This window comes from Caretta caretta, chromosome 1 (assembly GCF_965140235.1).
Source record: "Caretta caretta isolate rCarCar2 chromosome 1, rCarCar1.hap1, whole genome shotgun sequence".
Taxonomy (NCBI): domain Eukaryota; kingdom Metazoa; phylum Chordata; order Testudines; family Cheloniidae; genus Caretta; species Caretta caretta.
Window position 1 is genome coordinate 230182544 of NC_134206.1, and position 25560 is coordinate 230208103.

General features: G+C 44.5%; 1 protein-coding gene across 3 annotated transcripts in view; it reads right to left on the reverse strand.

Annotated features, from left to right (window-relative positions):
• Positions 1-25560, reverse strand: part of PARVB (parvin beta) — a 98726-nt gene that overhangs the window by 4570 nt on the left and 68596 nt on the right. For 2 of the 3 annotated variants that reach the window (XM_048825152.2, XM_048825159.2), the window contains exons 7-12: positions 24107-24165; positions 22368-22387; positions 16806-16867; positions 12469-12537; positions 9765-9866; positions 4610-4682 (exon numbers count right to left, since the gene is read on the reverse strand). In XM_048825152.2, coding sequence (XP_048681109.1) covers positions 4610-4682; positions 9765-9866; positions 12469-12537; positions 16806-16867; positions 22368-22387; positions 24107-24165 — 385 coding nt within the window. The remainder of the gene's footprint in view (positions 1-4609; positions 4683-9764; positions 9867-12468; positions 12538-16805; positions 16868-22367; positions 22388-24106; positions 24166-25560) is intronic. The other variant, XM_075121360.1, reaches the window with a different exon arrangement.

The following is a 25560-nucleotide window of genomic DNA, read 5'->3' on the forward strand; positions in this document are numbered from 1 at the left end:
TTCCCAAAAAACCGACGTTTTCAGTCTCCTCTCACCCTCTCTTCCTTTGTCTATTATTTTGCACAGTTGAGTGAAGAGAGACTCTTTGTCTTTCTCATTTAACATGTGGATTGAAACGTGCTGGCTATAGAGCTCCACAGAGAGGACCCAGCACAGGCTTCCTCACCATGCCCTGCAAACATGCCTGGCCTGAAATGATCCCTTGTTGGGTAGGAGAGAAATTCATGCTCCATGAACATATGCTTCTCAGCCTCCGTGACGGGATGGGCAACTGGCTCTCAATTAGCACCATTTGAGGGGACAGATTTGTGCTGCACACACTTGTTTGGAAAGAAATTAACTATTTTACACAAGCCTCCAGACAGCCACCAGCATTACTAAATGACGTGCAGCCTCTATCAGCTTGGCCGGATTTTAAGTCGTGACTTAGAAGTGAACAGCTACATATCCAATTACCAGTTCCCAGCGTCATGCTATTCCCCCATGCTATCCTCTCTTCCTAACCTGTGTACGTGTGCATAAGCAGCAGGAGCAAGGGAACTCCTAACAAAGATCTTGCTTGTATGAAAAGGACCACGATAACACAGGAAGAATAGTCCTAGTTTTAGCAGAATCGTTTCTGTATATCAAAGTTTTCCAGAAGGCGTAGGAAGCTGTTTAACACCACAGCATCCCCAGCAGCACAACACTCCCAAATGGCCTGGGAATGTGTACTACCTTCTGTGCAACAGATCGAGTTGCCTCAGAGACAGATTTAAATGTGAATTTAGCCCTGAGGAGCAAAGCTTCTTACCAGCCATATCCTCCACAATCAGCAAGCCAAGGGGAATCTTTGGTGTGGGCCAGGGAAACCGACAGGAAGATTCAACCTAACGGTGCTGACAGCCAACTTGAAGTTCCAATACCAAATGTATAGCTCTGGTAGTGCAGAGCACCCTTACAGCTGGCCTATGAGGCTAGCTGAGGTTACTGTGGCATGGGCAATCCCTACCTGGCATAGAGCCTGCATAGCCAACTCTACACCATCCAGCCAACACAGAGAGTACTCCAAAGGAGGGAAAGGTGGCCAGAAAGCACTGCGCTCCACCAATCCCCCTTGAGTCCACTGCAGGCAGCTAGAACTTAGAGCAGCTGAGACCAAATCAGCCCTGTGCGTTGGGGGAGCATGAAGGTGACATAAAGCCCCCTTCTACGGCTGCACTAAGCACAGCTCCGCTAGAGCCAAGGATCAAGGACTGCATCTCTAGGTGCCCAGTACTGAGATTCATTGTCTCTGCTCTTTGTTATAGTACCTGGTCTGCAAGATAAGTGGACGGTGCAGTTTATTTGCAATCATCAGTTAACAGGGATGATTGTTTTTTTAAGGTGACAGGTGGTCCTCTGCCTTCAGGGATTCTTAGGGTATCTGTGCCATTTCCCATTGCTCCATTGGTTTACTTCTTCCCTTCCCTCCTATTCTCAAGGTCCTACATCCTAGAGACCTCCCTTGAAGACCGTGTGGGTCTTCTTTCTGAGTCACGGCCATAACTTCTGCCTCAGCTGATAGGAGGCAATGGGGAGGGAATTATGACATGTTGCTCACTCCTCCTGCTGAAAAGGGATAAACCCGAGTCTTTTACTTGCTAATGTAATGTAATGATTCATAGAATTTAAGGTCAGAAGGGTCTACAATCTTCTAGTCTGACCTCCTTCATAAAACAGACCAGAGAACTTTACCATGTAATTCCTGCACTGAGTTTAATAACTTGTGCTTGAACTAGAATATATCTTTTAGAAATACATCAACTTTTAATTTAATGAGTTCAAGTGATGGAGAATCCACCTCATCTCTTGGTAATTTGTTCTATTAGTTAATTACTCTCACTTATAAAATCTATGCCTTATTTCCAGTTTAATTTTTCCTTTCAAAGAACTTCTAGCCATTGGATCTTGTTAAACCTTTGTCTGCTAGATTAAAAAGTAATGTAATATCAGATATAGCCTCACTGCATGGGTAATTATAGGCCATGAGATGAGAAGCACTGACAAGAGGGACACCAGACATCCCCAAAAAAAACCCATGATCTCAATCTTCTGCTCCTTGTAAGAGGAAGTTTGTGTGGCCAAAGCCCAGCCAGTGCTAACTGACAGAATGCCAACCAAAGGTGGCAATAAATCATAAAAATAGCTTAAAATAGAGTTTAAATGAATAATACCTCTACAACCTGTCAAAATCCCTTGGGAAGATAATAAAGCCGCCCACTAAAATTCACTCTACTTTAATGACTTAGGGCAAAATTTTGTCTTCAGATATGTCTATTGTATTTAATGGATGTAACAGAGACCAGAATTTGGCCTGTAATTTGTGCAATGTTGTATACACCATGCAAGATGACTTTTGATATTTTATTGGGGTGGGAGTGAGTGGAGCAGGATATACTAAAATATTAAATTGAATACTAGACCTGTCTCTTGCGAGTACTGCAGAAAGCACTTAGACTGCAAAGTGGTGTTAAAGTGCCCTGTCCTCAGAAAATCCTACAACAAATAATTTAAGAGGCCTTTACTACCCGAGTCAAACCAACTGCCCATCAATGTAAATAAATAGCTTCAACTGGTGCTTTTTCCAGTCCATTCAGGCACAAAGTGACACCAGTACAGTAGGGCATACACAGCGAATCCCACACATAAAACATTCTGTGGAGCGTGAGAAACTGCACCACTGCAAATTGTTATTCAAAGGGACACTAAAGTTTGCAAATGCCTGTCCTTCTGGATTCCACAGCAAGATGAAATAAAACTACTACAACAAAAACAGCCTCCGATGCTACTGTCCCTTCCACAGGAGCAGCTGTACAAAACAGTGTCTCCTCTGTTGGAAATCACAGCTCTGTGTGGTGTATCAGCACCCTCATTCAACCCAGAGAAGCAGATTTGAACCGGTGCTAAAGGGGAACAGTACACACAAGACTACCTCCTGCAAAGCGGGGCGACAATCAGACCAAGAGGACTGCCATATTAACTAACCTTGCCCTCCTACTTTTATTAATAAATTTAATTTCTAAAGGGTACAATAATCAGCTGATTATAAGACCATGTAGACACTGAAACCTGTCCCAGTTCTCAGGGCATGTCTACATTTACCTCCGGAGTGATCGATCCAGCAGGGGTCGATTTATTGCATCCAGTGAAGACGTGATAAATCGACCGCCGTGTGCTTTCCTGTCCACTCTGGCACTCCACCGGACCGAGAGGCGCAGGCAGAGTTGACGGGGGAGTGTCAGCGGTCGATTTACTGCAGTGAAGACACCACGGTGAGTAGATCTAAGTACGTTGACTTCAGTTACGTTATTCACGTAGCTGAAGTTGCACAACTTAGATCGACCACCCCCACTTCAGTGTAGACCAGGCCTCACTAGGATATCCTCTGCTGTACACTGAATCAGAGGGCAAACCACATGGAGTCCGGAGCAAAGAGTAAAGTAACACTGTTTTGAATGCTTTCCTGCAGTAACAAACAGTAATGGTCAGGCTAAGCTACCTGCCTTCACCTCTTCTCCCCCTCCATCCCCTCCACTCCACCAACGATGCCAGTCCTGATTTTGATCCCGCTGCACCCACAACCTTCCCCAGCCCCAGTATATGGAATGTATTCCTGCTTCTGGTCCTCCAGGATAAGATGTTCACTTCATTCAAATCTCTCCTTTAGGTGCACTTTGGGAAAGAAGAAAAAAACAGTCTGAGACATGAAGACGGGCACATGCCTAAACCGAGTAACTAGGCGATCCTGATGCCGTAACCTTTTCCCTTCCTCACCTCATCCCCTCCCTGCTATTTATTATCCTCACTTGTCTCATTTAAAGTTAGACTGTAAAACTCCTCAGGCCTCCTTGTCTTTCTGTGTGTGCTGCAAAAGCATCGAGCACACTTCCGGGGTAGTCATAATGAAAATGAAGATTGCTCGACTGACAGTCAAGACGACATAATTCCTCCTGTTAGCCAAAGAGCAAACAGTGCAGAGGTAGTGCAAGATTCTTGACACTGCTCCATTAATTAGCTTCGGTACTCGGAGGTACAGCCTTTAAAAAGTCAAAAGCATAATTCAAGTCTTCATGCTCGTTCAGTACTTGGCCCTGCACCATAGGAGCCGATGGGAGTTTTTGTCACTGATTTCCATAGGAGAAAAATTATCCCTTCAGTTATTGATCTCTGTGATCAGGCTGCTCGCAAATTAGTGCTAATTTTTTATGTAAACTTTCCACTAGGAAAAAGACTGAGAACACCAACTAACCTAACATAGGCTTCTGAACAGCTTTCACATAGCACTATCACTTACTAAAATCATGGGCCTGACTTGAACCTGTTAACAGTTGAGTCTACTCCAGTTACGATGCACATTAAGGGAGATAATGCAGATATGCATAAGGAGTCTTTTGGATAAGAGGGAGTCTGATAAACAAAGTTTTTCTGTGTGTATATATATGTGTGTATATATATATATATATATAATACATGCACCCACAACATTATTTCCTGATGTAACCCTGTTGACTTTAATGGAGTAACACGAGAGATGTAATTGCCACTATGCCTGTATAAATAGCTTGTGCCTCTATAGTGTATATATTACCTTCAGGACGAGCCTTTGGTTTCTTGAGCCCTCCATCTTGCATCAACTCAAAAGCGAAGGAAACATTATGGACCTGCAAAGAAGCAATTTAAATAAATTCCCAAATTCTAACAAATCGATGAAAAAGCAGTTACTTTCTTCTCCCTTCTCTTGACATCAAAAATAATGATGCTGGGATTTATTTTGTTGGTTTTAAAACCAACAACATTTGTTGATCTGAATCGCAGCTGTTTTCCTCCCAGGAGTAAAGACAACAGAAATCAAATCAACCGAGGGACTCATTTAAGAAGAAAGTTTCCAGATGTAAAGAGTCAAAAATTTAAGATGGAGTACAGTCTGAATTAGGAAACCCCACAAAAGCTTGGCAGAACAATCAAGTCTCTGTGTTGGAGACTGGGTGTGCTACTGAGATTAATAAATCATACAAATGTAGGGCAGGGAGGGACCTGGAGAAGTCAAGATGTCACAGCCTTTATATGAGGGCAGAAACATCTGCATTTCTGGTGAGCTTTTCCTGTCTGTATACTCATGATAAATTATAGTGTTTCAGACTCTACGGAACAGATCATCTGCCATCCAAGCAGTAATTTTCAACAGAAAGCAGGTGACAATTAGGAAGAGAGATTAGAAGTAAGGTCAGGCTTAACATTTTCAAATTATTTTCACTAGATCATTACAAACTAAGTACCAATCAGCAACAGTAACCGGCTGTCCCTCAGTAATAATTAAGAGCAGTATCTTGACAGAGGAAAAGAGGGCTTCTGGGTTCTATGAAAAAGAAGACAGTCACATTAACAGAGAACCCACAAAAACTATTCTTAGAATTAAGGCGAAGTCAGAGAACAGAACAGGGAGACACACAGGAAAGAAAAATATGAAGAGGATCAATTAGGGTTAGTCTACGCTAAAGCGTTGCTTGGCTTGTGTGGGCACAGCGCTGGGAGAGAGCTCTCCCTGCACTCTAAAAAAACCCAAACACCTCCACGAGAGGCGCGGCTCCCAGCGCTAGTGCACTGTCTACACTGACGCATTACAGAACTGAAACTTCCTGCGCTCAGGGGCGTGTTTTTCTACACCCGACCCAGAAAGCCGCTGTGCTGTAAATTGCCAGTGTAGACAAGCCCTTAGAAGAGAAACCTGTTGGGGAGAGAATGTTAGTCTGAAAAGATTTAACGTGAGCAATCAGCTTTTCTTCTGGATGCCTACTGACGTTTAAGAAATTCTTCCTCTCTGCATGTGGAAAGGTAATTTGTGCAAAGAGATCTTTGTATTTTTGTCCCTTTAAGTGATTGACTCTGGAGATATGTGCCATGAGGGGGGAGATGTAATTAAAACTACTCAAATCAGTGAGTGAGGGAGTTATGCATACAAAACCCCTTTGCATTAGGATGAGAAAAAGCTCCCTTTGTTGGATTAATTGATCAGAATTGTAATCTTTCCTCCTACTCCTGTTTTTCCTTGATTTATTTAGGCAAAACCAATTTCAGAGATAGAAAGAGATGCACAGTTCACAAATAAAAGCAAACTAATCCCTCCCCACGCTCACAGACACACTTTCTTTTTCCATGTCTGGTTCAAAACAATATCTAATAACTTTGGTTCAGCATGAGTCTCATGCAGCTAGACATAAACAAGCAACACCACAATCACAGCTGAGTAGCTATGGCATATAGATAGGCATTGTACGATTTTATACGCAAGAAAATTCAACCCATAAGAGAGAGAGAGAAAGAAAGAAAAACTGGAAGAAAAAAAAAAAAAAAAGCTAAGCAGTACCCATGAAGGGTTTTTTTAATGAAATAATAAAATATTCATCTTTCCCAACCTGCTCTATAAACATAGTCCACACAGAATATGAAGTCCATCATCATCACCCACTCCCTTGGCATTTCTTTATTAGGAAAAGAAAACTCTAAGATAACAAAAGATACACTCAGATCTTATCCTCAGGCTCGGTTACTCCTAGGTGTTTCTCTCATAGGATTTCTCAGACCACATCCTGGATTCTCGTCTCTCCTCTCCAGGAAGCCACTCCTACCTCCCATACATCCACATCTGGCAACTCATCATCACCTGCCTAAGGGAGTCAGCAAACCCCAGGTTGCTGTTTCTCAGCGGAATCGACACCGGTTAACAGGACAAGGAGTTTCAGGCAAATTCTTCAGTCAGTTACAATACTTTCCTAATTTGGTACAATATATTTTTTGCCCTACAGTATGGTACGATCCCTTCTGATGAGGATGAGCTATATCCATCAAAGGTGAGTTGGGCAGTGAAGACCAAGTCCTTTAAGGTGTTGGGCTCCTCCTGGTAGACGCTGGGCCTCAACCACCTCCACTAAAGTCAGCAGGAATTGAAGGTGCTCAGCATTTTGCAGGATCATGCCCTTAAAGACTACTAAGTTCCTGCAATGTTACTAACATGTCAACCCCCAATGCAGCCAGCTTCACTCCTATTCATAACCCTGGAATGCACTATGCGCTCAGACCAGAGCTCCACAGAACCCCACCAGAACAAGGAGCCAACCTCGCAGGGGGCAGATACATTGTTTGTATTCCAGAAGCATCTAAGGCCTGCAACCAGGGTCAGAGCCCCACTGTGCTTGGCACTGAACTCACTGAGAGATTACATAGCATCAGTGGTGCAAGTAGAAATCATTTCTTGCTGGTACGCTGCACTCATGGAAAGGACACAAAGGGGAGGCACGTGACTGCCCCATGTGACCCCACCCACGTGACTCGTCCCCACTCTGTCCCCAGCCTGGGGCCCCTGCGCTCTCCCCGTCCCCTCCCCATGATCCACATCCATCCCACATTACATGGGTGGGGGAGGAGTTGGGGCATGCTGCTGTACAGACATCAGGCAGGAGGACTCAGGAGACACAGCTGCTTGGAAGGGCTGGGGGCAGTACACCTGGTGGCCCCATGTTCTGTTCCTTTCACCACTGAGGTTTCTGGGAGATCAAGGCTCTGTGGAACTGCAGCGGCGAAAGGAACAGAAGAATGTGAGGCAGAAGCAGCTGCTGTATCCACCGTCCTTTGGCAGGGCTGCTCAGGACTCTCCTGGGAACCGCAGTGGGGCAAGGAGCAGAATGTGGGGCCGTCGGGCCCCAACCCAACCCCACCCCACCCCTGCCCAGCCCTGTCCTCCGGCGGGGCTGCTCTACAGAGCCCAGGCAGGAGGACTCAGGAGATGCAGCTACGTGGAAGGGCTGGGGTGGGGCAGGCTCCTCCTGTGTCTTTCCAGTACACCATACCAGCTATAAATATCTTACTGGTATGGCGTACCAGACCATACCACCGTACTTGCACCACTGCATAGCATGGAGAAGGATTACATAGCACGGAGGCTAACAGTGAACCAGGATATCTAAACCAAGGGCCATCCCTGAAATTTTTCACATGGTACATTCCAGGGCTCCCTGCTGCCCCTCTCCCATGCCCTGCAGTTCCTCCTTCTTGTAGCAGGTCTTGAGGCTGTCACTCAGCAAGTCCTGTGGGCAGAGCAGAGAGGAAACGAGCTGCTGGAAGTGGGAGGAGGTCGGGCAAGCCCTGGTGTAGGAGCCAGCCCCCCAGCAGCAGTGAGGAGGAGCAGAGCTGGCTGCCCCTCTGCCCACTCAGATTTGGTCCTGCCACTTCTCCACCATGACGGGGGGATGGCAGGGCCAAACCTCAGTGGCACAGTGACCCCTGTGCACCAGGTTGCAATGCCACTCACTCAATTTCAGCCCTGTGGCACACCCATTGTGAAGGAGGGCCCATGGGGCCCAACCCGAGTAGGCAGTCAGCAGCCAGCGCTGCCCCTCCTCTCCATGGCTGTTGGGAAGGCCCAACACAGACAACCTATCGCCCCTCCCAATGGCATGCAACATTCACAACTTGCTTATCACTCTAGGCACCACTGATCTAGGCCGCCCCTCGCTGCAACAGCGTGGCAAATCCTTACCCTCTCCTCACAGCTCACTTCGTCTGTGATGCCCATCCACAATAACCCACTTCAGCTCAGACGCCATCATTCACATCTTACCATATGGAAAGAAATACATGAAAATGCTTAGCTAGATAGACAGAACACTGGGAGACCCAGAGGAAAACTGTGTACCTAGATTACAAACCCCTTGGGGCAGGAACAATGGCCCCCAATTCTGCAGTGACTTGTGCACAAGCAGATCCCTGAGCTGGTGTAGATTCCTATTTACTTCAGTGCGGTTTTGTGTGGCATGCTGCCAATAGGGTGCTCATTGCAGGATCAGAGCCTATGTTTGACTGTGCATCTGGTACAGAGTCAATCCCACTATCAGTGCTCAGCAAATGAGTTCTAACCCCAATACAGTCAGAGACCGGCTGTGTGGCCTTGGCCAAGTCACGACTGCTCTGCGTCAGTTCCTCATACACATTAGAGGTAATATTATTTATTTCCACATTTTACAGGGAAGTGACAAAAATTAGGAAAGATAAAGGATGGCTTTGTGGTGAAGGCACTGGACTGAGACTCAGGACATCTGGGTTCAATTCCTAGCACTGTGGTGCTGACTGCCTATGCTAGTCTGGGCAAGTCACTTAGTCTCTTTGTGCCTCAGTTTCCCACCTGTAAAATGGGGACAAGACTTCCCGTCTCTCACCTTTTGCCCTTCTTATGCCTTTCTTGGATTGTAAGTAGCTCAGGGCAGGGATTGTCTCTTATTGTGACTATATACGATGCCTAGCAAAATGGGGCCCTGGTCTCAGAGTGGCCTCTAAGCATTGCTGTAATAATAATTAAATAAGTTATTCAATTTGAACACGTAAAAGTTCTATGTAAGTGCAAACTATTTATTATTTTATATCCTTTGGGTTTATAAACATCATCTGACCACAACTGTGCTGGACATCGCAGGACCTAGCTTTTCTTCTCTTAAATATGTTTATAGGTATAGTCATTCAGGAAGTATTGGTAAAGTCACTGGGATTTACACCTTTGTTTCACAGGCAACCTTTAAAGTAAGGATTCTAGGAACTGCCAAGTGTTATAACGAATGCACCTTCGCTACAGCCTTTGAAAGAAAGGACATGCTATACTCTGGCTTAACTGGGCATGAAGAGAATTCAGCCAATGGATGGAAAATAGCATGTGGGATATGGTAGTGAGCAGAGTCCAGATTGGAATTTCTACTCACCTTCTGATCAAAACTTTCAGGTGTTAAATAAAAGTGGTGGAGTGGAACAAAATAGTCTTCGAGCAGACCCATGAGCAATACCAAATAGACACCATCTGCAAACTGAGGAGAGATACTGGTGAAATTCCCAGATGACAGGCAAGAGGCATTTGGTTTCATGCGAGGCTTTGCAACCAATGAGAAAAATCAAGATAAACGTCCCAAACCATTTACCTCTACTTGCAGCACTTCATTAGCTGGTTTACAGACATTTAATAATCTACCTTCTGCCCCATTCAGGGCTGGGAAGGAGTTTACTGCACTTGTGTCAGAAACAGTAGGACCCTTGGCCAGTTCCTCTTCTCCCCAGACTCAACCATCAAGGCCCTGTATCATGGTCAATATCCTTTCAGCTGAGGAATGCCGAACGGGTTTTTCTTTGGAGTCCATTGACCTAGCCCTAAGTGGCTAGACAGGTTGCTGCAGAGGGGCACAGGGATGTCTCCCCACATCTGAGTGCACTGTTTTCACCATCCTCACTATGAATAACTATGTGCTACATTGATAATGGGAAACTATATCTTTAAAAGACAACCCAGAAGACCACACAAAACTCTTTTGCATGCCTTTTCCTTGTTTTACACCATATGTATGTTCATGTGACTTGGGATGAGGTGCTCCAACCCAAGAGGAGAGCCACACCAAGCTTATGAAGAGACCCACCAGTAGAGTATCACTGCTGTAAACCCATACAATTCCTTTTAAATGTTGGTAGGTACTGTATCTTTCAAACAGAATTCTCTATATTGGTTCCAATATGACCTGTCTGACATCCCCTGAACTTTTTAATCAGAGATAAGGTGGAACATGCGAAGAGTTCTCTGGGGCAAGAGTGGTCTTTGTTCTGTGTTGTACAACATCCAGAACCATGGGGTCCTGGTCCATGACTAGGGCTCTTATGCGCTACAGTAATAATAAAGCAGTGCAACAATCCACAGAGACCTACACTTCCAAAACCAGAGCCACATAAATGTGGCATGGGATAAGCCACTACCACTTTAGCAGAAGCAGAAACTCCTGTTAGCTGTCAGTAGACTTAAGGGGGAGATTTTCAAAGGCACAAATGGCAGAGAGGTGCCTAACTCCAATTGGAAATGAATAGGAGTTAGGGTCTTTGTTGCTATTTGTTTCTTTTGAAAAATCTTTATCTACATCCGCTTTGTAGGCCAGCCACTAGAGGAAGAAATTCTCAAAACACTTGACCAGGTCTCATTCCATCTAGTTAGGGACAGTAGTACAGAAAACCCAGCCAGCACGTTTATGTACTACTGCACTATCTGACCAAGGTAAGCAATAGTTAAGTGATCAAAATTCTGTGTTATCTAGTAACTTGTCAGACATGACAGCCTCTCAACCTACTTTCCAGAGCATAAAAATCCTTGTTAATTCTGACCACTTTGCACTGCAGTCTAGCAACTGCTTCCACCGTAAGTGCAATGGTGGAGTTCCAAGATTCTGATTGATTCCTAAAATAGAAGGTGTCTCATCTAACCAATATTTCCATTTATTCTAACCTCCCCTGGCCCATTTTCTTGTATTTTTTACATTCTTTGTACATTTCAGCACTGGTGAATGACGCTGGATTGACAGCCCTTGGAGATCAAAGATCTGTACGCATAAATCAGATACCGCATTGACAGCAATCATACAAGACTCTTGGGGCAAGAGGGTGGATCAAGTCTCCATAGCCCAATTAATCACAGGTATCTCAGCAGAGAGCTCAAGTCAATTTTTGTGATAAAGATAGCCAGGCCCCAGAACTGGACTGAAACCTCCCATTCACTAAGGCCCCAGAATTTCCATCAGTGGATGATCAATTTAATCTGTATCAGCCTAGGCCAGATTCAGACCAATTACCCAGATGAAATGCTCAGTAGTCCATAACCAATTCCCTAGGCTATCCAGTGCCCACACTTACTCTCCTGGGCAAACAGCAAAGAATAAGTTAACCATGTAGTCCCATTTTAAAGCAGTCTTTATCTTTTATGAACTCTCTTCCATTACACAGTTTAATTGTTTCTATTACAGCAGTTAGAGCTATGCAAGCTTCTGATATGCTCGCAGCTGAGTGAAAGCAACATGCCCCAGTGTCTCCAGAACTCACGTTTGATTGGGTTATAGTGTTTTGAAGGATACCCAATATCCAAACTGAGTTAAACACAGACAGACCTATGCCACAACAATTACTGAATCAACTGAGGATATCCTGGTTCAGATCAACATCCTGAATTCACACAGTTGGAAAAGACATGCCCGTCACCTGCTCTCATCCATAATTTAAGTAATACAGCGAGTGCTTTGCACATGTTTTCTTTGATGTGTTCGAAACATTGGTCTGAAACCCAGCCATATATTACAGTCAATAACACAAACAAATATTAAATATTCTAAAACTTCTCTTGTTATCTGAAGCCAGGCGAGGTTACAAATTACCAGCTGCATCTGCTATAAGTCATGTGTGCAATAAGTGGGCAAGAGAAGCAGCCAGAGGCAAACATTACTGCAAATAACCATCACCTACAAAATAAGGCAAACACACATGTGTATCCCTCTAGCAGAACTATTCACGTGTATAAAGAGAAGCACATGCAAAACAGTTTGCACAACTGGGGCCTAAATTTGTAATTTACACCTTGAGATTTATTTTCTTGTATAAAACGCCTACCTGTGTTTCTAATTCTGTCACTTCCAAGTTTAGCTTATTTAGGTGTTTGTTCACAAAGGTGATCAGAGACTGTAAAGGAAGATGACAAGGATTAATGAGATTAGAAACAAGAACCAATGTCCATATGGTAGGGTTAATACAGCATTAGACTAAAAAGATTGGTAAACAATTGTCACAATACCCTCTTTGTCAGTACACACAAAAATAAAAAAAATGTAAGAATTAAAGTGATACAGCAGTGTAAATTACTATCTCCATTGCAACAGTATTATGGCAGGAGTCACCTCTTACAAGTTATTTTTCTTAGCATGCAAGCACATTTTTAGTCTTGGAGGAAATGCTATGGTGGTGTTGGTTCAGTTGCAGGTTCTTGGGGGAGCCATGGTAAGCAGCAGGAGTGTGCACTGCCTGCCCTAATTCTCTAAACAGAGCCAATTCTTGCACCAGAACTGTTCTATGGGAATTGGGCCTTGGTACTGGGCTGAGATTCTTGAATGAAGGGATGGTCTGTGTGCCGTTTGTGACCCCTCTGTTCCAGAACTGGTGTGTGTGTGTATAAATAAACAAGTTACAATAAGAATATACCCAGGCTCTGTATGTCTGATTTCCATCTGAACAGGAAGCTGATCTGCAAGGCCCTAGACATCTGCTACCATTCAGCAGAGGGACAACAGCAGCATGAATATATACAGTAACTCCTCACTTAAAGTCGTCCCAGTTAACGTTGTTACATTGCTGATCAGTTAGGGAACATGCTTGTTTAAAATTGCACAATGCTCCCTTATAACGTCATTTGGCAGCCGCCTGCTTTGTCCACTGCTTGCAGGAAAAGCAGCCCGTAGCAGCTAGCTGGTGGGGGCTTGGAACCAGGGTGGACCGGCAGCCCCCCTATCAGCTCCCCTCTCCCCTAAATTCCCTATGTGGCAGCCACCCAGCAGGCTACCAATTGCCGGCAGTTCAGCTGTCCCTCCCCCCACTGCCATGTGCTGCTCCTGCCCTCTGCCTTGGAGCTGCTCCCCAGAGCCTCCTGCTTGCTGTGCGGAGGGTCGGAGGAAGATGGGGGCTAATTTCAGGGTGTCCCCCTCCCCCCGCTCCTGCACCCTGCTTACTCCATCTTCCATAGAGCAGGAGGAACACATGACAGCGGAGGGAAATTCCTAGCAGCAGCTGCCGTCTCAGCTTGCTGATCTACTTAAAAAGGCAATGTACTTAGAGTGGGGTCAGCGTACTTAAAGGAGCAATGCGCACCTCTCTCTCACACACAGGGTGCGTCTCTCTGTCTCTGTCTGCCATGCTGTCTCCCCTCCCTCCATTCGTGCTGCCTTGTAGAGCATGAGGCTACATTAACAACGAGTTAACCCTTGAGGGCTCAGCCAATTGCTAGTTCATCATTTAGCAGTAAGGTATTTCCTGGGAAATATCCCACCCTCTGACTTCACCACCTCAACCAAGCTTCACAATCATCATCGCTGTGTATAGTATTAAAGGGTGAAAAAAAATTCCCTAGAACTTAATCCCGCCTATTTACTTTAATTCTTATGGGGAAATTGGATTCGCTTTACATTGTTTAGCTTAAAGTACCATTTTTCAGGAACATAACTACAACGTTAAGCGAGGAGTTACTGTACTAAGATATTTATCCCAGCAATCTAGCCATCAGCTTAAAATATTTTTAGAGGGACATGGAGTCAGATTTTAAAGTGTATATTAAATGGGCAGCATTCACTTAAAATTCAATCAACTTTTTAAAAATGCTTTAGCAGCAGTTTCAGAATGGAAAAATAAAAACTTGTCCATGCTACACGCCTAAACGTGTTAGTTTAAATGTATCCTGGAAAACACCTCTTCTGTCCTGGTCCATGACTAGGGCTCCTAGGTGCTTTACTAATTAGGGCTGTCAAGCGATTAAAAAAAATTAATCGTGATTAATAGTGTTGTTAAACAACAATAGAATACCATTTATTTTAAATATTTTTGGATGCTTACTACATTTTCAAATATATTAATTTCAATTAAAACACAGAATACAAAGTGTACAGTGCTCACTTTATATTTATTTTTATTACAAATATTTGCACTGTAAAAAATAAAAAAATATTTTTCAGCTCACCTCATACAAGTACTGTAGTACAATCTCTTTATCATGAAAACTGAACTTACAAATGTAGAATTATGTACAAAAAACCTGCATTCAAAAATAAAACAATGTAAAATTTTAGCGCCTACAAGTCCACTCAGTCCTATTTCTTGGTCAGCCAATCACACAGACAAACAAGGTTGGTTACAATTTTCAGGAGATAATGCTGCCCGTTTCTTGTGTAGAATGTCACTTGAAAGTGAGATCAGGCATTCGCATGGCACTGTTGTAGCTGACATTGCAAGATATTTACATGCCAGATGTGCTAAAGATTCATATGTACCTTCATGCTGCTGACTGACACATGTTCATTTTCATCATCTTAGTCAGATGCCACCAGCAGAAGGTTGATTTTCCTTTTTGGTGGTTTGGGTTCTGTAGTTTCTGCATCAGAGTGTTGCTCTTTTAAGACTTCTAAAAGCATGCTCCACACCTCGTCCCTCTCAGATTTTGGACGGCTCTTCAAATTGTTAAACCTTGGGTTGAGTGCTGTAGCTATTTTTAGAAATCTCACATCGGTACCTTCTTTGTGTTTTGTCAAATCTCTGTGAAAGCATTCTTAAAACGAACATATACTGGGTCATTATCTGAGACTGCTATAACATGAAAGATATGCAGAATGTGGGTAAAACAGAGCAGGAGACATACAGTTTCTCCCCTTCCCCCAGGAGTATAGTCACAAATTTAATTGACGCATTATTTTTTTAACGAGCATCATCAGCATGGAAGCATGTCCTCTGGAATGGTGGCTGAAGCATGAAGGAGCATATGAAACTTTAGCGCATCTGGCATGTAAACATCTTGCAGCGTCAGCTATAAAAGTGCCATGTGAACGCCCGTTCTCACTTTCAGGTGACATTGTAAATAAGAAGCAGGCAGCAGTATCTCCCGTCAATGTAAACAAACTTGTTTGTCTTAGCAATTGGCAGAATAAGAAGTAGGACTGAGTGGACTTGTAGGCACTAAAGTTTTACACTGTTTTGTTTTTGAGTGCAGTTACACAACCAAAAAAAAAAAAATCTGCATTTGTAAGTTACACCTTCACACTAAAGAGATTGCACTACAGTACTTGTATGAAGTGAATTGAAAAATACTATTTCTTTTGTTTATCATTTTTACAGGGCATACATTTGCAATCAAAAATAATAATATAAAGTCAGCACTGTGCACTTTGTATTCTGTGTTGTAACGGAAATCAATATTGAAAATGTACAAAAACATCCAAAAATATTTAATAAATTTCAATTGGTATTCTAAGTGCAATTAATTGCAATTAATTTTTTTAATCACGATTCATTTTTTTTAAATCAATCACGTGAGTTAACTGTGATTAATTGATAACCCTACTAGTAATACAAATAATAACAATCATATAATGCAAAGAAGCAAATTTCAGTTCCAATCTCTATGTAAAATAGTTACTCAGTTTTATGCTCAACAGTTTAACACTGGTATTTGCACAAGCCAATGGAATAATGCAAAATCTTTGTCTGTTCTCTTCCAGATGGATATATTAACAAAAGCTGGCCCAGATTAATGGCTATTCTTCCTTTTCCCTCTGCCCCCAAAAAGTGGCATGTTGAAGGTGGAACAGAGGGTGGCCTGTGATCTGTATCAGAAGAACAGACCCAGGGGACTGTTCCAGCTGTCGTAAGTGAGCATCCCTTTGGACGCATTAATGAAAGTGAAGTTTAAATAAACAAAGAGAGCAAGATTGAGTGAGTGAGTGTGTGTGTGTGTGTATTACAACTTCTTGCAGCCATAATTGGTGAATCACAACTCATATCTATCTCTCTGACAGCCACAGTACACTAGGGAGATTCTCCAGCTGTGGAAGGGCACCCCTTGTACAAGACAATTGCTCAGATCAGACACTGGATGCTTCTTTTGGATATTAATACCTGTAGTTTCTCCCAAAGTGCTGTATGGAAGAGGGCTGACAAACACCAAGAATCATCCAAAACCCACTTGAAATTATGGGAGTCTTAACTGACTCCAGTGAATACTGGGCCAAGCCACAAAGCTTCAAGATAAGCACTTCAGTTGTAACTTTGGAGTGAAATTTGTATGATTCTGATGGGCATATTTTTTCCACTGATACCACAAATATTTTCTACAGGTTTCCAGACTTCTGGGACCCCTTCCTGCTTAAAAATCCACTACTGACTACAGTAGGAAATACGTTTTTAAAATATTTTACCTTTTTCACGACGCTGAGTTTATCTGGTGCATGGTCAAAGAGGGTGTCAAAGGCATCTCGTTCTGATTCACAAAGAGACGAAAGCAATGTTAGAAAAATCAATTCTGCTGTAACAGTCAGATGTGGAAGCAAGTTATGTATGTTAATTTTCTTTGTTCCTTGTCTTAGGAAACACACAATGGAGATTCAAACAAAAATCAGTCAGCCAATATAGGTGTCTAAAGGCCAGAGCAAACTGAATTGGGAATCTTGGGAGTAGTTGAAAATGGTGTCTTAAATCGGGGGATTTCCCTTCTGCATTTCACATTCAATACAGAAAACAGACACATGAAAACAAAAAACATCTATTACAAATGGAGAGAAAAGTTGCCCTATGGCCTATTTTTCTCTATATCAAATGGTCATTGAATATTACTTGATGTTTGTGTTCTTCAGGAATTGTGTATGCCCGTTGCTGAGTGATACAACAATCAGGCCCTGATTCAGCTAGGTACTTACTCGCAAGCTTAACTTTAAGCACGCTAGGAGTACCATTGACTTAAATGAAGCTACTCACAGGCTTGAAGTTGGGGCACGTCTTCACTAGCAACATTAAAGTGCTGCCGCGGCAGAGCATTAACATGCCTTCTGTAGTCATGGCTTGTGTAGTCCACGAGGGGAGCAGCTCCCAGTTCTGGGGCACGGTCTACACTGGCGCTTTACATCCCCGAAACTTACAGCGCTCAGGGGGGTGTTTTTTCACACCCCTGGGTGAGGAAGTTGCAGCGCTGTAAAGTGCCAGCATAGACCAGCCCTGAGTCATGCAAGTAGGTGCCTTGCTGAATTAAGGCCTGAACGCAGACCTGATTTCCCCCCATCCTCCACCCCAGTATTCAATGTAAAGAATAAGCATTTAGCACTTCCATAGCGATTTACACTTCAACAGGTCTGCGCACTCGCTAATTAATCTCATCTAAATTGATTTAAACTAATTAAATATGAGTGCATTACTTCTGTTGGTATTTTAATGGTAAATCCACTGCATTTGATGAAGGTTGTATTCACGCTGAAGTCAATGAAAGTCATTTTCCTTCTGTATGAAGAGAGACTGTGCCTTCTCCAGCGGCTCCAGATTCACAGGCCCCAAAGAGGTTACCCAACTCGAACCCAACACGCCTTTTTTCTTGGTCTCACACAGTGCTTAGATGAAGGAGCGAGCAGGCTGCCATTAGGCTGGGGTCCCAGAGTGGGGGGATGTATGTTAGGGTATAGGTTTCGAACACACTTAAGAAAATGTTTGACAATGGGATGTGCAAATCCTGAATATCCCTCGACAGAGCAGTGGAATGTGGTAATTGCAGCCGGGTGCACTCTAAGAGAACTAACAGCCAATCCGTGCTGTTTGAGCTGAAGGAGGTAGTCCAATCTGAGAGGTAATGGAGCTCAGGCAGCATCGACCTGTCTGTCGGCACACCGAAGTTGGAACCGGTTCCACGTGTGGGAATAGGTACGTCCAGTAGAATCGCACCTGCTATTTATCAAGATATGTTTTACTGAATCTCAACAGGTTATTTCTGAATCCCAGAGCCACAAAGGACCAAGCTTTCAGGAGGAGCATCCGCGAATTAGGATGGTGAATGCATCCCCTGTCCTGAGAGAGGAGCCACAATGCTGGGGGAAGGTTTATAGGCCGAGAGAGTGTCATGTGAAGCAGGTACGCGTACCAGACTTGTCATGGCCATGTTGGTGCTATTAGTATAACCAGAGCTTGATCTTCCTGTATCTTGCATAAGACTCGGAACAGGAGGGGAAAGGGAGGGAAGGCATACAGAAGTGGCACATTCCAGTTCATAATGTATGCATCCCTCAGCAAATCACGTCCCAGGCCTGCTCTGGAACAAAATTGGGGACAGTGGGTGTTCTCGTGAGTGGTGAAAAGGTCTATGGTGAGATGACCCCATCAACAGAAGATGGGTCGGAGTGCTCTCATGACGAGCTGCCATTCATGCTCGTGCGAGAAGGTTCTGCTCAGCACATCCACTGTCATATTTTGATGTCCAGGGAGATACGCAGAAGAGATGGAGATGTTGTGGATACACCAATTCCATAGCTTAATTGCTTCTGAGCATAGGGAATGGGACCTGGCACCTCCTTGCCTGTTGATGTAATACATGCAAGCGAGGTTGTCCGTCATTACTCGAACAGTCCGGTTTCTGAGGAGTGGTAGGAAATGTTGGCAGGCATTGTGGACCGTCCTCAGTTCCAGGATGTTGATTGGTAAGGTGAACTCAGTGGGCATCCATCAGCCCTGTATAGCGTGCTTGCATAGATTCACTCCCCAGCCGAGAAGGGAGGCATCAGTGGTAAGTATCACAGTACGATACAGAAATAACCTGTTCAGATTCAGTAAAACATATCGTGATAAATAGCAGGTGTGATTCTACTAGACGTGGAACCGGTTCCAACTTCGGTGTGCCGACAGACAGGTCGATGCTGCCTGAGCTCCATTACCTCTCAGATTGAACTACCTCCTTCAGCTCAAACAGCACAGATTGGCTGTTAGAGTGCACCTGGCTGCAATTACGGTAAGTATCATGGAGGTTGAAGAAAAGGGACCCTGGCACAGACACTGTCGGGCACATCTACCACAGCGGTAAGTCCTTGACCTGGGTTGGCATGGACAGGAGTTTTTGCATGCTGTGCTTGTGAGGAAGATATACTGTATGAGCCAGCCCTGAAGACACCCCGCACCTGCAGCCTCGTGTGTTTGACCACAAATGTAGCAGCAGCCACATGTCCCACAAGTGGGAGGCATATAAGTGCTGGGATTTGGGGGCATGCTCGGGTGGTTGAAACTAGTTGTGTTATTGCTGTGAACCTGTGAGGTGGTAAAAACGCTCTTGCCCGCTTGGCATCGAATAGAGCACCAATGAATTCCAGCGTTTGCACTGGGGTTAGTGTGGACTTTTCAAAATTGATAAGGAGGCCCAGTTTTGTAAAGAGGGTCATTGTAGTGTGGACTGCTCGGAGTGCTTCGGTCTTGGATGGCGCTTTGAGAAGGCCATCATCTAGATACTGGGAAATGGTGATGCCTTGTTTGCAGAGGAAGGCCATGACCACTGCGAGTACTTTGGAAAAAAGTCAAAAGCTGTGGATAGTCTGAAGGGTAGTACCCTGTACTGGTAGTGACCGTGGCCGACGATGAATTGTAAGAAATGTCTGTGAGCAGGGTGTACTGCAATATGAAAGTACGTGTCCTGTAGGTTGAAGTGGCTCGGGATCTTTCAATGAGTGTAAGGAGTTGTCCATGCGCTCAGAAAAGAGTTTTTTCCCCTCAAACGGGAGATCCTCGACCGTATTTTGCACCTTCTTAGGGAATCCTGAAAGGTACAACCATGATGCATGTCGCATTACTACTGCAGTAGCAATGGATGGGCAGTTGTATCAGCTGAGTCCAGGGAGGCCTGTGGGGTCATGACCTTCCGAAATGAGGTGCAGGAATTGTTCCCTTTTTTCCCCTGGCAGATCCTGGCAAAGTTCCTCCAGCTTAGAATAAACTTTATAACGATATTTGGCCATAAGGGCCTCGTAGTTGGAAAATCGAAACTGGAGGGTTCGAAACTCCAGTTCGAAACTGGAGGCAGATGAATAGGATTTTCTGCCCAAGAGATCTAAATGTTTCCAGTCTCAGTCAGGATGACCAGATCGGGATTGGCATTCATGGCCATTCTCTTGCACCGCATTCACCACGAGGGAATTCGGGGCAATAACTCCACATTTTTTGCAGGTTCATAATATTTCCTATCTGCCCATTTGCATGTAGGGGGGGGATAGAAGCTGGAGTCTGCAAAAGGTTTGTAGGTTCAAATAGCGCACCTTTAATAGGTAGGGCAATTTTTGTTGTCGAGTATGGAGAACGTCAATCAGTTCACGTTGTTGTTCCATGACTCCTCAAGTGGGATGTTTAGGGAGTCAGCCACTCCACAAAACAACTCCTGAAAGTGACGAAAATCATCAGCTGCAGTGGGAGGTGGTGGCATGATGGCTTCATCAGGTGAAGATGAAGAAAACGGCAGGACCAGAGGTACCTCCTCATCCTGCTCTCCTTCCAGTTCCTCCTCCAGTAGTGGTATTGTGGAGGCTGTGTTTCTGGAAGTTGAGAGATTGTTGAAGAGGGGATGGATGGATGGAGGTCGGCGTGTTTGCAGCGGTGCGGGATTACCAAATTGTGCCATGGGGGTCCCAATATGGCCAATTAGAGGGAAAGGGAATATATGGTTGCATCCATGGGGGCCCCTGAAAAGGCTGGGTGCCCTAATTGTGGCAGAGTAAGGCTGGTAAGTTGATGTTAATTGTCCTGATGTTGATGGGGCAAGAGAGTCTTGATAACCACCCACATCCTCCTCGACATCACTAAGGAAAGGAGATGCTGTCCTTGTGGGAGAGCACGAAGAGCGTGTTGACTGAGAAGTGGGTGAGATCTGGGACACCTCCTGTCTGAGGAGTGGAGTATCTGCAGTGTCAGCTACAGCGAGGCCTGACAGCTGTGTGAATTCCTGTGGGTGATCTCTGGTCAGTGCCTGTGTTGAGCACAGGGCTGAGGTGTGATATGGGAAAGAGTCAGCAGATGGCGCCAGAGAGCTCTCTAGAGCCACGGCTTTAGTACCGAGGTTCTCAAAACTGGGGGTTGGGACCCCTCAGGGGGTTGTGAGGTTATTACATGGGGGGCTGCGAGCTGTCAGCCTCCACCCCAAACCCTGCTTTGCCGCCAGCATTTATAATGGTGTTCCTCGGACAAGGGGAGTGAGGGTCAGCAGACAACCTTGCTGAGCATGAGTGTCTCTCCAGTGAGCAGTAAGAACTGGGGTCCGAAACTGGTTGCAGGGACTTTTCCACGAGGAGTGGGAACACTTCTGGGAAACGTCCCTCTCCCAGGCAACGGATATACTGTGCATGGCTGTCCGTTATAGAGAAACCTGCCCCGCTTAAACCCAGAAGAGCCAGGCATAAGGGCGAGGGAGTAGCATCCCTGACGGGAATTAGGGAAAACAAAAAAATAATTACTTTTTTTTTTTTAAAAGGATAAAGGAGAAGAAAAGAAAATGAAGAAGCTAGCTAACTACGAGAGGGAAAAACAGGTAAGAGACTATCTAAATAACCAAGTGGGCTCTGCGAACTGTTCCATACTAGACCACAGGCAGTAGAGAAGGGTCCGAGGGCGGTCAGACCGCACAGCGCGGGGGAGGAGAGGTGCACGTGTGCGGTCTGATGGGCACTGCTATTGAAGACCTCTGACACAAAGGCGCTGCCGCACCTACGGTGGAGCACCGATGGGGACAACACTCCAAGTAGTAGTTCTGGCTCTTTTGGTAGCTGTTCCTTGTGCTCCAGTCCCCACTCCTCCCTGGTGCTTCAGGCAGTACTCCCCACAGCCAGTAACAGAGCTGTCCCAGCCATGTGCTCCTGCCCTGTGCAATTGCCTGCTCCACTGCCCTGGACTACCCAAGACACACTTGTAAGAAACAGACACGCTTTGTCAATGTGTTTGAAGGGGCAACTTTCAAAGCTTCATGTGTTACTTACCAAATCTTCCCATCATCATCCTGCAAGTGAGAACATGAGAAAATATTCATTTAGTTCATGAATCATTACCGTTAAGGAAAAGATCCTGGCCTTAATGGGCCTGATCCTGTGCAGTACTAAGGATCCTCAACCCCCACTGAGGTACAAGTCTCAGCACCCAACAGAATCAGAGCCAACATGCTGGAGGAAGAGAATGGGCCAAATGTATCCCGGGTGTAACTCCACTGATGAAGCGTAATTATTACTTTTCCAAGTCTAAGAGTGAATGAATAAATATATCAATTTATATTATTAGATACCAAATCCCTGTACACATATAGATAATAGATTACATTACACAGTTCAGAATAAGCATTGCGATGGTTAGGTATACCACAGTTTTATTTAGAGAAAAAGAATATTTATATATATAGCTTATATATGGTATGCATATTTGTATGTTATGGAAATAACATGGGTACATACTACACATGAACCAAGTCCTCAGCTGGTGAAGTCAATGGAGCTATGCAGATTTACATAAACTGAGAATCTGGCCTATCTATATGCACAGAAGAGTTTTGTGAGAGTTCTGTCCAGGGTTTAGTTTTGTTGGCTGTTATGGGGTTAGGTTGTGGGGGGGGGTTGTGTTTCTAACTTGTATCAGAGCACTTAGGTGCCTCATTTATTTAGATCTACACCATATAAAAATACACACTTAATTACACACCAAACACACAGTAGCACCTTTCCCCCTAAAACAAAACACTTTACAAACTACATCCAGCACCACTGAACCGCAGCCACCTCCGAGAAAGTGGTCTGCCAAGCACACTGCACAAGCTGGAGGAAGGAAAGTAGTTTCGGCCAAAGACACCATGGCAAACCTCCATTCCCCTTAAAAGGGCCACGAGAGCTTTAATGTCTGCACAGAAAAGCTGCGCCCTCATTTCTGAAGGTTTCATCCAAAAGGACCCCCACGGAGCAAACCACCTGGTACTCCACTTAACTACAAAATGATAAAAGGTTGAGACATCCCTACAGGGAGCCTAGACACTGATGAGCTGGAGAGGGCTCATGTAAGCCCCTTGTTAACACTGCCTTTAGGCCCCATGATGGAGAGTCTGAGCTTTCACTTTTTAGCCAAAGTGCATTTCTATCCCTTTCGCTTTGGGAGAACTGTAAAAACAGCAAGTGACGTAGACCAGCTGCAAAGATTAAAAGGAGTATGCTGCTGGGCTCCCACTGTGCAGCACAAGGATGGGGAAACCTTACAGATCCTTCCCACACTCAATTTTTGTATGAAAGCAGTTAGTTCATTTTGAGGAGGTGTCCCAAGGAAGCATCTTGCTGATCCTCCCCAAATTCCCTACACTGCTCCTTTAACAGCATGGTGTGATAAGGATGGACAGAAATGGATTATACACAGAGGGGGTAAGGGAGACAGCAAAAAATTGTTGCGCAAAGATCATCAGTGATATATTAGGATATAGCTAAAATCTTTTGGCACACAGGCTTGTTAAGGAGAAATTTTTTTCCTTTGCAATGTATTTCCAGTGATAAAGTGGCTTCTGCATGAAAAAAGTTGTGCATTAAGGGTTTCACAGAGTTGGTTAATCTGGTAAACAGAATTTTTTATGCTCTTTCATTTTGAGTAACGATACACCATACGTACCCCCTACACTCTCTCTCTCACACACACACACACACACACACACACACACTCCCCTCTGTCAGATGGATAAGGATTTCCTGCTTACTCTGTTGTGGTTGTGAGTTCCTCTGTAATGTGAGCCGTCTGGAGAAGGCCTTCCCGTTTCTGGAAACCAAGATATAGAAGTCAGAAACTGGAACTGTAGTGGAGGAGTTCGTAAGAGTTCTGCAGCATTCCTCTCCCATTAGCGTCCCAAAGGAGTGCACACATTTTATCTAGCTTTTAAAATTAAGTTTCTGTAAAGATGGGGCAAGGCAATTGACACAGGGGGTTACGATTTAGCACAGTGGCATTTATCAGACTGACATCCAAATGAATGCTTAGGACGCATATATCTGCAGCCTATAAATTCACAAGCAAGTCTCCTCAGGAGACAGGCGTCAAAATTCTGCCTAGATCACAAATTAGAGAGAGAGTTTGTCAATCCCATCTGAAGCCCCCTGTGGATATTTGCTCATGACACAAACATCAGAGAATGGTTTAAATGAATTGGCAGCCCCAGAGCGGTCTGGGGCTGGGATAACAAGGGTTGTTACCAGAGGTCAGGGTTGAGGAGCACTGGCAAAGCTACCAGTGTGTGAGGGAAGCTTGCCCAGCACAGGAATCCAAATGTGGTTGAGTCAGTCGCTCTCTTTCAGGAGTAACCAATTCACCAAGGAATTGTAGCAGGGGAAGACTGACTATTTTATAATGGAAGTTATTTCCCTTTTACTGGACTTTTCAGGATGATTTTCTGCAGGACTAAGATCTGCTCTGCCCTACAGAAAGCTAGTGCATGGTGAGACCCAGTTACAAAACAGGTTTCCCCAGACTCTGATAAAACGTGGCCTTTATACTGTACACAAGACCAAGCTGAGCTTTAAGCATGTCCCTGCGCCATGCTGGAGCCTTGGGGACACACTTCATTGCTGTAATTGGGTCCTCCTATATGGTAGTTTTCTAACTCAGTGCAGAGCCAGTGTTTTTACTTGCTTACTTACATTCATAACTTGCCCTTCCACAGACTACATAGGTACCCTACAAAATTCAGGGATATATCATTTCCCCTCTGAAGGAAGAGAATTTTTTTTCCTTTTCTTTCTCTCACTGCTTTAGATGCTGTCTTAAAGAGCTCAGATCCCAGCTGCTGACTCCCAAGCAAGTCTTGTCAAATAGACTTATGACTCGGATTGCTGCTTCAGGACTAGCTCTAGTTCTGGTATACAAGGCAAACCACCCCCCGGCATGAAACCCTCCTATTCCTCCCATGCCCTCTCATTCATTCTTGACAGTTGAACCACAAACATCAAAAAGAAATGGTTGTTATTGAGGAAAGCACCAAAAAGAAGCACCCCTCTCTGAAGCATTTTGTTTAACCCAAGAACCATTGCAGGAATTCCTTCCTGCCACCCCTTCTTCACAAAACAAGAACAGTTTTGCTGTTTCTAGTGAACCAGCAAACCTGGCCTGGAGCAATGTTGGAAGCAGCTGTTATCGCTTGCTATTTTGCTGTCATGTCTC